Raw genomic sequence first — 13,331 nt, forward strand, 5'->3', positions numbered from 1 at the left:
TCAGAGATAAGCGGGCAGAGTACTAGACTAGGACAGTAGAACCAGAAATGAGGTGAACAAATCACTTCTACTAGGAGCTGCTACTTTCCTACATCCCAAGGAAATGGTAAAGACAAGAGGTGCATGTATGTATGAGAGCACTCTACAAATCACCAGTTTGTCTACATGAACCAAGGTCACTTTTAGGGATCAACTTTCTGGGTACGAAGTGGTCTGAGACCAGAAGAGACCTTGAATGTACTGGACTGTACATGGGTCTGCACAATGATATTTGTTTGTTTTAAATGTTAGACAGGGTCTCACTATGCACCTCTCACTGTCCTAGAACTCACTTTGTAGACCATACTAGCCTTGAACTCACAGAGATCCTCCTGCCTCTGCTTCCCAAGTGCTGGGATCATTGTGCACCCCACACCCCTCCTGCACAATGGTTTTGATGACTGCTCCCAAACGTTAGAACACTCTAACCGACTCAACAGTTTTGCCGTGTTCTGGGTTTCCTTCAATGACCCTAACCACTTCGATCACATAATATGCAGCTTCAAATGAGCAGCTTTGTTGCAAGGAAGCCACGTTTGATAACTGATCATTTCCAAGGGCTCATGTATTCTATACATGAAATGTCATGCTGAGGAGGATGCAGGGAACAATCTCAGGCCTCCTGTGAACAATAAGCTACAACTAGTTACAAGTTTGCACCCCAGGAGTGAGACATTTCCATACTGAGTATTGAATTTCACATTAAGAAATACGGGGAGTGCTGGTGAGAAAATGGGAGGCTTAGGCAAGAAGAAAGAAGGAAGCTTAACGTTAAGACTAAGATGATATGAGTTCTATGACGTTACTCTAAAAGGAGTCAGGTGTGCTCAGTAGCGGGGTTAACAAACAACAATGTGCAGATGTTTGTGCTGGCTTACTGAACTTGTGTTCCAGTGAAAGAGAAAGCAATGATAATAACTAATATTGATAAAGGCTATCACAATATAGACAGATATACAGGAGAAATGTTGTGCTTATGTCAGTGGTTAATTTAGATAATGTGATATATAAGTGAGGAAATGGGTCACAGAAATAGAAAGGTCCTGAGGCAGGAAAGGACAAAGCAGCGTGGCTGAATTCCAGTGGGCGTAGCAGAATAGTAATAACTGAGGTTGGAAGAGTGGACTCGAGAGTACATCTTGAAGGCCAGGTTAGGAGTCTTAAAAGAGAAATCTTACTTGTTTTTTTAAAAGACACTGTGATTTGTTTTACAGAATCACTCTAATTTTACATATGCAACATAATTTATAAACTTTACTTTGAAGAGTGTCTAAAGCAAACCGAAGACATTTGCAGAGTGTTTTCAGATATGTTAGTGAAGCGATCCAGGGCTGGGGATACAGCCTGGTGGCACCGTGCTCACCTAGCATGCTGAAGGCCCTATGTTCAACTTGTAGTGGCTCAAAAAGGAAGAAAAGAACAACACATCTTTAAACATGAAAACAAAACAACTCTCAAATAGTTAGACTAGTAAGCCAACCAATGCACTTCAGATTTCAAAAGCAAAGAACAAAATCAACCTACGTACCTCCTCGCTGCACCAACAGCGTGACCTCACTTCCCTTTGGACACTCAATCAGCATGTCCACGACTTGGTTGTGTGTCAGGGCCTGCACATTCTTCTTATTCACTTCCACGATAAGATCTCCTTCTTTGAGTCCTCTGCAGCGGGGACTGTCAACAATCTGTTTCACTCTTTGGCCACCCCCTCCGGGACTATCTGCAATCGTAAAGCCAAAGCCCATTGGCCCTTTTACTATGTGAACAGTTATCAGCTCTGGCTGAGTGGCTATGGAGGAAGCCAAAGAGACCGTATCATTGGGATAACCATGAGGACTGCTGGAAGCCACATCTGCAGGGCTGCTTGGCCTGGCATCCTTCATGTTGCTGATTTTTCCTGTTTTACTACTGTGGCTCGCTGGTGAATCATAGGTCTCTTGTCCATTTACAATAATCGGTTCTTTGTCCAAGATGGCCACCGAGGTCACTAAACTTGTATTAGGGTCATCCGGGTCAAAAGGCAATGGATAACCTCTGCAGAGTTCAAGGTCCACACTGGCACCAATAGGAATGGACTGGAAGATTTTTACAACTTGAGCATGTGTGTGCCCCAAAACACAGGTGTCATTCACGCTGACAATGACATCCCCTGTAAAATGCAAGAGTTTGGAGGTCAAACAACAGCACCAAAAAATACTGCTACAATCACATTCACGTAATGTTCAGAACCTCCACCTGAGATTCATCACTCAGTGCAGGCCTATCTTGAGCTAAAGAGGCTTCAAAGAGGACCTTTCTTTTATTCCTCTTGAGAAATCCACATAGACAATGTTCTTCCCACACAAGAAGTAGCAGTCTTATTTCAGTATATTCTCCTTACTATGGATAAGAAACCAAGGCCAGGGGAAGCTGATGCGCACTGACCTTAACTTCCCAGTCACTTCCCTACTCCTCTATTCACTTCACTATGCTAGCCCAAACCTGCTCACCGCACCACGTGCTGAATAGTATCTTTGGGCTTCCATTTACTTTTGAGGGTCCTGTGTTACATCCGACTCATTCTTTGTATTTAGAGAGGCAGTTTCCAAGTCAAGGTCTCACTATACAGCCCAGACTGGCCTTCAGTTTGTGGTCTTTTTCCATAGATCTCTGAGTGTCACAAACGAGTGCCATTAGACCTGGTTTTCAACTAATCTTAAGGGAATATCTATGCTTTCCTCTTACTGACCTATCTTTTGTAGTTCTAAGGCCCATCCAAAATCCTAATGAGGGTGAAAGCAGAATTTTAGTTCTTCTGTAACTTCAATATGAAGTTGAGTGAAATAGGGTGGAGGTGGGACATCCACCGGCCAAAACCAGATTGGATATTTTAACTAATAATAAAGCTTTCTTTTAACATCCAGTGTCTTCTCTCAATATAATTAATACTCATTGAAAGAATACTGGGGTTCTGAGTTTAGAATTCATTTATTCAAATGGATCTGCATTTTCAATAAGTTACTATTTTACTATATGCAATAGCACCTTAACAGGTCCCTAAAGTCAAAGTACTTTCAAAGGTTTTGGAACTAGGGAGGGGGTGTTGTAACAGGGGGATCTAGCTCATTGCAAGGTATATAAAGGACACATATAAAGGGATCATGGTGCTGTCTGTCCTGTTCAGATGTGAGCAAAGGCCTCACCACCTGGAGCATGCTATGGCCATGTGGACTCACCTGTCTCCATCTTGCCATCCAGTGCAGCAGGACCATCTAGGACGAGGCTCTTGATCTGCAGGAACTCATCAGGTTCGTCCCCTCCAACCACTGTGAAGCCAAAGCCACGGCTGCTTTTCCGTAGCTTCGTGTGAATGAACTTGCCTTTCAACTCAGAAGGGTTTCTTGTAAAAAAAGGTTTGCCTGGTTTAGATTAGAAGGAGAAAAAGATAAGGAAATTCGTCATGAGTATACCTGTGAATGAATTAAGGATGCTATGAGAATGCTGACAGCTGTTTAAGAACATGGGTGAAGGCCTTTGGACACAGATGGATCTCTTGGGGACCAGAGAGATGACTCAGTACACTTGCTGCTCTTTCAGGGAACCCAAGTTTGGTTTTCATCATCACATCAGATAGCTCATAAGTGCTGTTAAGTCCAACTCTAGGGACTCTGACTCCCTCTTCTGTTCCCTATGGGCAGCTGTGCATACATAGTATGTATATACATATGCAAAAAAATACACTTTAAAACTCTTCTCTTGATTACAGGAATGATGGTGTGCCTGCTTGCTCTCTTTAGGGGGTGGATGTCATAATCATATTGTCATACACAGAGAGTATCTTCCTTCCTTCCTTCCTTGATAGGATTTCATGTAGCCCAAGCTAGCCTCCAACCACTAATACAGACATAGATGACTTTGAACTTCTGATCCTCTTGTTTTCACCTCCCAAGTGCTAGGTTACAGTGTGCCACACAGGAATCCAGCCTAGTGCATTGGCATCATTGGGCATTCTCTCAGCTACAGCTCTATCTCAAGCCACCTTCTAGTTCCAAAAGCAAAGAGAAGAGAACAAAAACAAAAACAAACCAAAACCAAACAACAGTCTCAGGATTGGGACATTCTCCCTGATTGCAGTCTTCAGGCTTTCACAGCTACTGGGCTGCCACAGCCTCCTGAAAGGAAGCAGCACGGCCTCCTGAAAGGAAGCAGCACGGCCTCCTGAAAGGAAGCAGCCCATCTTTGCTTTGTGCCATGGCTTTCTTTCCTACTCTGCAGTGTCTCCTATAATGCACTACCACGGACACTGCTTCCATGCATGGGACCAACTGAGCGGGAACTTTAGTTTTTATTCAAATGAAAGACTCCAAACAAAAACCCATGGCTAATACCAGGAAGTACATATGGTTACAAAGTGTAACTTGACACTGTAGTGTCACTGTTTTGAAAATTAAAGGTCATTACCTCAAATGGAATTCCAAAGTCAATGGACTTGTATTATTTAGCAGCAGCTTTTAACATTTTGAGAAATAGCTACCATGTATCCATTGCTAAGGTTTATTGCTTTTAACAACAACAACAACAAAAAATCTTAGGACATCTGGCTTAAAGTGATTTTAAAAAAGCAGCAAATGCAGAAGTCAAAACAACCCCCCCCCCAAGTAAACTAGTTCCTACAAGAGTCACGCAGGTTCAAATTCAGTCATTTTCCTGGAAACGAATTATTAGCTAAGCAATTTTCACTCATACTAAGCTTTTCTTCTGTTTTTAACCATGTGTATATGTTTGTGTGCATGTTTGTATATGTATAGATGTATACATATATATAGAGGTCAGAAGAAATCCTCAGGTTTCAGCCTCAGAAATACTGTCCAGGTCCATTGAGACAGGGTCTCTCATTGGCTTGGAGTCAACAATTAGGTTAGGCTGGCTGGCCACGGAGCTTCAGGGATCCTCCTGTCTCTGCCTCCTCATGGCTGCCATTAGAAGTGTGTATCACCTGTCTAGTATTTTCCTGTGGGTTCTGGGGACCAAACTCAGAGACTCATGCTCATGGGGTAGTACAGGTTATATCTGTGTATGTGTGTGCAGATATAATAATGATGATAATAATGATGATGAAAGAAGAGGAAGTCATGGATTTGAGAGGTTGTTGGGGTCATGGGAGCAAATGGAGGGGGAAAAAGAGGGCTGAATGGAAACGATGTAGGTAACTCACGCATGACAATTTCAAAGAATTTAAATTAAAAAGGTAGCATTTCAGAACTAATTCACAAAGTTGTATCCAGGCTTCACTAAGTACCTCTCTGCATTCAAGAGGTCGTTAAATTTGTAGGGTTATTCCAAGCAGTGGCCATTTGCATCTTCTCTAATTTCATTTGCCATGTCCTGCCCTTGCTATAACCGCTTCATCTGCTCTATTTCTTATCTATCTATATCTGTGTTTTTTAAGAGGGAGAAAGAAAGAAGTTACCCCATGGCTCTGTGCTTAGCAGCCTTGGTACCCAGTTAGAAAGTTATTTTTGGTTAGCTATAACTAAAAGGCTTAAAAAGGTCTCTGGGCACACACACAAATTTTAATTGCATGTTTTTAAAAGTCTCTGGCTCTTACAAAGAAGGCTCCTTCAAATTGGCAGTAGTCAGAGGGCCGCTCACAAACCTCTCCAGTGCAGTCCAAGGTTTGTTAGAAACTCAACGAGTGGCAGCCCTGTAACTGTGCTTAAAGAGAGGCAAGACTTAGCAGGATTTGCCAGCACAGTCATCTGCCAAGGTGTGGGGAGGATGGCACCTCCAGTGGAGACTCCTGGAGACAGCTCCCAGGCCATCGTCTGGTGAAAAGTTGAGGACAGGGAGAATGGGCTTTGAAATTCACTTTGGGCTGTGGAAGTCAAACAGCCTAGGTCTTACAGAAGAGGCTGACAGGAGTCTAGAGAGCTGGAAGGGTACACATTTTAGTTGTGCAGAGACATCAACAGCCAGAGAGACTTTCTTGGACCACATTGTTAAAATGTGCAACGTCTCTGCAATATTTCCAGCCCCCTTTCCTGCTTTATTTGTGTTCTTAGAATTGACTACTTTAATATGTACACATCTCACTGACTGGCTTGATTTCCTGTGCCCAGGCTGAAGGAGCACTGTGTATGCACTGAACTTACTAGAATGCAAGCTTTAGGGAGACTCATTTGCAGATTCAGGGCTTACAATCTGAATACTGTGATATGTATGAGGTGCTCTAACAATTTTTATTGAAGGCATGAATGACTAATGATAAACACAATGAATGATTTCAGCAAGATGCTGAGAACACTGAAAACAAATGACCAGGTCTTGGTACCTTCCATTTTTGTTATAGGCAAAGTTAGAAAATGTGAAAATGCAACCCCTGACACACTGCCTCTCTTCCATCACTGAGGAGTAATGAGGCTTGCTATAGCAAGACTCAGGATCCCAAATTAGGAAAGATCCTTTCTAAGGGGCCACCCATGGAAATGCTGTAGGACATACCGACATACAAACAGCAGCACGGAAGGACATTGAAGATAAAGTTATTTACACTTAGAGGAAAATACTACTCAAAAGCAAATATGTTTTCTGGAACCTCAAAATATCTAACACTCAATTTAAAAAATATTGTGGTCTCTGAATCACTTTGGGATGGTTCTGCTCTTGAGGGGCATTTAACAATGTCTGGGCATCTTTTAGATCATGATGGTACCAGTGGGAGGTGGGTATATTCTCCTGACATTGGATAGGGACATTTTCAAACATCCCATAAGGAAGTGCTTAAGACAGTCATCTTTACAAAGGATTATCTAGCTACAATGTTGTTAGCACTGAGGCTTATGAGTTACAAAACCTCATTTTTAAAGTCAGACTTTAAGACTGGCAAGATAACTTGGCAAAAGGTGTTTCATGCCAAGTCTGACAACCTGAGTTTGATCCCTAGGCCTCACATGGTGAAGAGAGAACTACTTCCTTCAAGTTGTACTTAGACCTGGTACAAGTGTCTCCCTCTGTCTCTCTCTGTCTCTGTCTCTCTCTCTCTGTCTGTCTCTCTCTCTGTCTGTCTCTCTCTCTGTCTGTCTCTCTCTCTCTCTCTCTCTCTCTCTCTCTCTCTCTCTCTCTCTCTCTAATGAAGAAATTAAGCAGTGCATCTCTAGGGCTCATGCAGTGAAACCCCACGTTACCCTGCAGCGGAGCTTCCCTGGCTGGCTCTGGATTGCTCTGCGGATGGGAAGGAGCAACAGGAGGCGCAAGGGATGGATGGTCTTCTGTCCATTCTACAAAAAAGAAAAGAAGTGGTTTCATGGTTTGTCTCTGAACAGCTGCACCATTTATCTTCTCAGGAACAGTCAAAGCGAGGAATCAATATCAGGTGGTGAGCAATTGAGACAGCCGACCGACCTCCCTTTGTGCTAAAGATGGCAAGATCTTTCTCCTTCACGTTTGATCTTTTGCTAAAGAAATATGACAACTGGTAAAAATTCAACTTTAAAGATTTTAAGTGAAAACAAGTTTTGTTTTTCTTTTGTTAAAGTGTGGATTCACTTGAAGGTAACCATATGAGAAAGAACCTTAAGGTAACCATATGAGAAAGAAACTTCTACAGGCTCAGTGAAGGGTGGCGTGGTCTGCTGAATCTGCCGGTCCTGCAGGGTGAGTTGGAGGGAAATATGTGCCATCATTTTGCTGAGACACAAACGTCTGTTGTCTCTGAAACCCAAAGGAAAGCCACTGCCAGATCCTAGCTCTAATCTCATGAGCGTTGGAGGCCCAGGAACAGTTTGTAGTGGATGACCCTTAAGAAGTACCACAGAGTCACCTTCCCTCAGCTAACACATCCAGCTGTATGCGCTCATGGCTCAAAACAGTTTCTGAGACTGTTATGTTTTATCATCTCAAGAAAAAAAGTCTATTGTTAAATTAAAAAGGAGATTAAGGCAGAGAACCTTTCAGCTGGCAAACAGACTCTTTCTTTAGACTACATAGTTAAGGGTAGCAGGTGGGAAACCATGACTTACCACTAAATTGGACTCAGTGTCTACTTCTGTATACACACAAGGCATGAACATCTTTCACATTTTTAAAAGCTTAAAATTGAGTATTTTTTGACACATGAAAATTATCAGATTCACATTACGGTTCATGAAGTTTTATCAACACACAGATATGTCTGTATTTACATATTATCTCCACCTGTTTTCATATTATAAAGGTGAGTAGTTATTATGGGAACTATATGTATCATTAATCCTAAAACATTTGTGATGTGGCCATTTATAGAAATATTTGGCTATCCTCATGTCTAAAGTCTATTTTTGATTATATCTAAAGGTTAGGAATATAGCTCAGTGGTTGAGTAGGTGCTTGGCATGCATGAGATACTGAATTCAATTCCCAGAATCATACACACTATATATACACACATATGTATATATATGGTTATATCCAGTATTGTAGGAACAAAAGTTCCTACATATTCACATAATTGATATTCATATATAATGCTTAGAAGGTACAAACCCTATCATTTAAAAATGATAATGAAAAGTTAGGAAAAGCCTAAGTATTAATAAATGGATGGCTACATATTAGTAGAGACACTCATTAAATGACACATTATTCAGTCATTTAAACTGAGTTAACTATAATAAACTTTCAAGCAGGTTTAAAAACAAGAAATGAAAAAAAAACCAACAAGTTGCTCAAATACACCTGGGATATATTTATGCACAATTATCTTGTTTTTGATATTTACAATTTGTATATATCAAAACATTTCTGCACAGTGAACATCTGAGAATGGGATAGGGCAAGCATTGGGAAATGTAACGTTGCACTCTTCTCCTGGGTTGCTTTTATTTCTACAATGAATCCGAATTCCTAACTTCCTAGAAGCAGTCAGGATCACCAGCTCTGATCCTTTTGTGCAGAGTTTCTAACATGGAAAAGGAGTCTGGTGCCCAGAAACTCCACGTAAAGTCAGAATGTTACAGGGACATCGGATTTAGACAAGGATTGCCATGCAAGTGCTGCAGGAGCCCCAAATTCCCGCACATCCAGACAGCCCTGCAGGCTGAGCTCCTTTCCAAGAGGTCTGAGTGCCTATGCAGGGGCGCCCCCTTCAGCAGAGAACTGTGGCGTGCTGTGGGAGGAGGGGCGGCTAGAGGAGGAGAGTCAGTCATCAAGGCCAGCTCTGACCACACGGGGGTGTCAGTGCCCAGGCTTCGCCCCACATCCCCAGCTCAGGCAAAAGCCTCCAGCAAAGGAGCCGACCTTCAGGCTGTGGTGGCTGCTGCTGCGGCTGCTGCTCAAGCTGTTTCTTCCTTTTGGCTTCCAGGACTGGGTTTTCATACTGTGTCTTCCTGTTGATGTGGCTGGGAAGAAAGGAAAGCATTTTTCAGGCAGGAAATACTCATTCCAGCAGCAAAAGGCTTAGCAAGTCCTTCACTTGGACTGCAGCAGTGCAGAGGGTCTAGTGTGGAGATGCAGATAAGAAGGGATAAACATGGTTTCCTTTAGGTTTCCATTACAGGCTGCTTATGTACACAAAGATCTAGGGTGTCAGCTGGGAATGCGTCGTATTAGAAATTCCTAGTGAATGTCCTAAGGCAAACTGCATGTTTACTCGTGCCGCAGAAACTCCTTGTTTACAGGGGATGTGTTCTGAGACCTCTAGTGGATCCTGGAACCCAGGGTCGGGTCTACAGCTTTTTTCTGCATCTCTACACACCTAGGGCGAAGTTTAATTCACAAAACAATCGCAGGAAAAGATCAACAACAATTTACCAGAACCTCTAGCAGTCTCTACATGTGATTTCTTTTCTTTCCTTAGTCACTTAAAGAACTTCTTCCCTGCCTCTTCAGCATGTTCCAACTGCCTGTGCCATGACATTTGTGCTCTGGCTCCATCATGAAGTGAAATAAGGGACACTTGAACACAGCATATGACACTGTGGCAGTGGACCTGGTAACTGAGATGGCCTTCAGGCAATTAATAGGCAGGCAGTGCATGAAGCTTGAATGTGCTAGACAAAGCGCTGCTTCATGCCCTGATCTTCATGAAGCCGCAAGGATGGAGAGAGCTCATCATGCCCAGGTTGACACTTAACTTGAAACTTAAGATTTAGTCACTTCTAAACTCTCCCATGTAACTTTTTTGCTCAACCAACAGATAAACTTGAGTAGGTGAGATCACAGAAGCGGACCATGTATGTAGAGACACACAGCATTTGGGGGAGGGGGGAGTGACCTCTGAGTAGTTCACTTGGTCCGATAGTATGAGCTAACATGCTCACTCAGCTATGACTGCTTTGGAATTCTAGGACTCTACCAGTGACTCCACCCAAATTTTCAAGCTATCACCCGAGAGAGGAGTTACTTAAATTCAGCAAGAAGCAGATTTGCAATTACTGAAAATTAAGATTAAACTGGGGCTGTGATGTTATCTGTGGCACAAACAGCAGGACTCTTGCATGGCTTTACACAATAGAGTCTATAGAAGTCTAGGAGTAAAAGGAACTCCACTAACATCTGTCAACTATGTTAATGGACCGACTAAAAGGAAAGAGCAAAAAGTCTGTAGACAAACACTACAAAGATAGCCAAATTAAGTAAATGTGATGTGTTCAAAGTGACAAAGACCCAGACATTTTAGATGAGTATGTAACTGATATGGCCAGGGTGCGTGTGCACGTGCATGTGCACCCGCACACACACAATGCACACACACACGTGTGCTTTTGAGTGATGGCCTTACTTATTTTATATTTATGCTAAGCATAAATATACATATACAGATGGTTTCATATATGTGTATGTACATATATTTAAAGCCAAAATAACAGTTCTTTAGAAGCTTGTGGTCATACCTATTATTTAAAACATCGCTTTTGAAATTCAGATTTTTTTTTAAAGAATGGTTTATCTAGTAGGGTGCAGATTATCTTCAACTCTTATTTAAAGGCTATTTGCCTTTTGATTCCTTAGGACCAAGCATTAAAAGAGAGCCAGACCTGAGTAAGTTAACATATTATCCCGCAGGACCAGGTTTCTTTTCTCTTCAAAGCTGTGCTCAGTCACTTCCTTTCTTACTAAACGCACAAGGCAGCTGGGTACCAAAGCAAGCCTGGCCTCACGTGGGAGAAGACTCTCCACTCACCTGTATAAAAGAACTTCAGAGCTCACAAAGGAAATGTACTTTATTAGGGTCAATAAAAATGGCTTTGCTTGTGTCTCTGATGGCAATACTTCTCTTTCTGTTCTGCAGAGAGAAGCAGGACTTGTACTGGTCAAGGGTACTCCTTATATGGAACTCCTCTAGTTGTTTTACAGTAAGACACTGTATCTTATTGTGGACTGTCATTTTTGTATAATATGCTCCTATTAAAGGAGCATTATCCAAGTGACTTTTTATTGCCAGCAACATGAGAAAGAGAAAGGAGGTCTTTTATCTTCACCATGGCAGGAAGAATAATGATGATACAAAATTTATATGACGTTTGTCTGTTCAAAGGGACTGCATTAGTTATCTCTCATTTTTTCTTAGAGGAAAAGATAAGATTTATATGTTTTCAGTGCTCTACCTCTTGGTTATTGTTTAAATTTACTTTCAGTATCCTGCTAATCAATGGTTTTAGTAAAATGACAAAGTACATGTCCAATGTTAGAATAAAGTCCATAGTGAAGAGATCACACTAAGGGGTGAGACTCCCGGAGCCAGGCCAAGAGGGGCAGATAACAGATCCTGCAACTCATCCCAGTTTTCCATTTCCTTCTTACTCTTGGCATTTCATAAATTATTAAGATCTGTTTAACCCTTTTAGAATGGCAGGATGAATAAATGAGTCATTACTGAGAAGTTCTGACCCAGGCACGAAAAAAGTAGGGCAGTAAGGCCCCCCTGAGAAAGTACAAGCGTTTACTGGCTCTCCCATACCCTGGTCTTCAGCAAACACTCTCTGGGCATCTGTCACGTACACTGGTCTCGGTGATTTGGAAGTGAACAAAAGCCACATGGACTGACTTCCTTTCTGAATTTCTTCAGGTTCAGTGACGACTTACTTATCCACTAAGTTCTTCATATTTTCATTATAAAAGTATTGCTACTATGTTCAACCTTGTTACAAGGCCAAGATGGGTTTAGCATCATGTACTTAATGCATAACTGTATAGCAGTGCAAAAAGTGATTCGTGGCTTCTCCATGGATACTTACTCTACATAGTAGACACCGTAGACAGGGTCTTCAATCTTTTCCCAGCCAGCAGGCAGCTCTGAAAAACAAAAGAACATTAGAACAAGAAGAGCCTATTCTTGAAGAGCCAGGAGCTCAATGACCGAGTTATTCAAAGGGGAGTGAGCATTCAAACACCTTGACCCAATTAAAACTGCATATTCTAACACAAGGAAGCACGCAGTATTTTTACTTTGTTCAGTGTACTTTTCTACATGAAAAAAAAAACAATCCTTCATCTACTGGTATTTTACTTAAAAAATAAAACAATAAAATGCATTCCCAGCTGCCTTCATTATCAGCCAAGTATTAAATTAGATTTTAACAGAAACACTTAAAACTTGCCTTGAATGACTACTTCTTAAGTATTTCTAGTTTTCTTTGTTGTTTCCAGACTACCTTGCCACATAAGCAAAAACACATTAAAAACGCTTTCTTTTCATTTTGAACTCAATGGTCTTATTTCACTTTCCTCAAAAGAAAATTAAACTTACATCTTATTTTCTCCTTGTTCTTAATCACCACAACTGAGTGAATAAAAATGACATGGGTGCCTGACATGCACACTCTGTCACTACATTCTTACATGTGGGTCTGTTTGTCTTTCCAGAACTTTACTTATGAATATGACACAGACAGCTCACTGCTGTGTGCGAGTATCATTCTCTTTTATTTCCCCCTAGTAAGGGGTGTCAGGTCAGGTCTCACAGGTAGGCCAGGCTGGTCTCATACTTGTAGTTTTCTGGCCTTTACTACTTGAGTACTGGGATTGTGGGCATGTAGCAACACAGCTGACTATGTTATCTTTTAAATGTGAGGATGGAATGACACTAGGTAAAGAGTGAACTCTGCCTTCTACAGTTTCACATTGAAGTTGGAAATTCATTTATTAGCCAGGTTCCTGAGTTCCACTAGATGAATCTATCATGGAAAAGCCTGCTGCACTAGGCCGTTTTGCGTGGAGAAAGAAGCACCTAGGTAGCATCTGTGTCATCAAACAGTCCTTTCAGGCAGAGCAGCAATTATTCAACTTGAGGTTTTATTTTTTGTTTTATTTTTTTCTTCAACTTGAATTTTAAAGCT

The 13,331-nt window shown here is 41.6% G+C and overlaps 1 protein-coding gene across 19 annotated transcripts in view; it reads right to left on the minus strand.

Moving 5' to 3' along the window:
- The window catches only part of Magi1 (membrane associated guanylate kinase, WW and PDZ domain containing 1), a 612,472-nt gene that overhangs the window by 67,956 nt on the left and 531,185 nt on the right, over positions 1-13,331 (minus strand). For all 19 annotated transcript variants that reach the window (XM_040737556.1, XM_040737555.1, XM_040737552.1 and 16 more), the window contains 5 exons: positions 12,231-12,288; positions 9,292-9,392; positions 7,203-7,295; positions 3,255-3,437; positions 1,568-2,188 (listed from right to left, as the gene is read on the minus strand). In XM_040737556.1, the coding sequence (XP_040593490.1) occupies positions 1,568-2,188; positions 3,255-3,437; positions 7,203-7,295; positions 9,292-9,392; positions 12,231-12,288 (1,056 nt within the window). The remainder of the gene's footprint in view (positions 1-1,567; positions 2,189-3,254; positions 3,438-7,202; positions 7,296-9,291; positions 9,393-12,230; positions 12,289-13,331) is intronic.

This window comes from Mesocricetus auratus, unplaced genomic scaffold, assembly GCF_017639785.1.
Source record: "Mesocricetus auratus isolate SY011 unplaced genomic scaffold, BCM_Maur_2.0 Super-Scaffold_100676, whole genome shotgun sequence".
NCBI classification, from domain to species: Eukaryota; Metazoa; Chordata; class Mammalia; order Rodentia; family Cricetidae; genus Mesocricetus; species Mesocricetus auratus.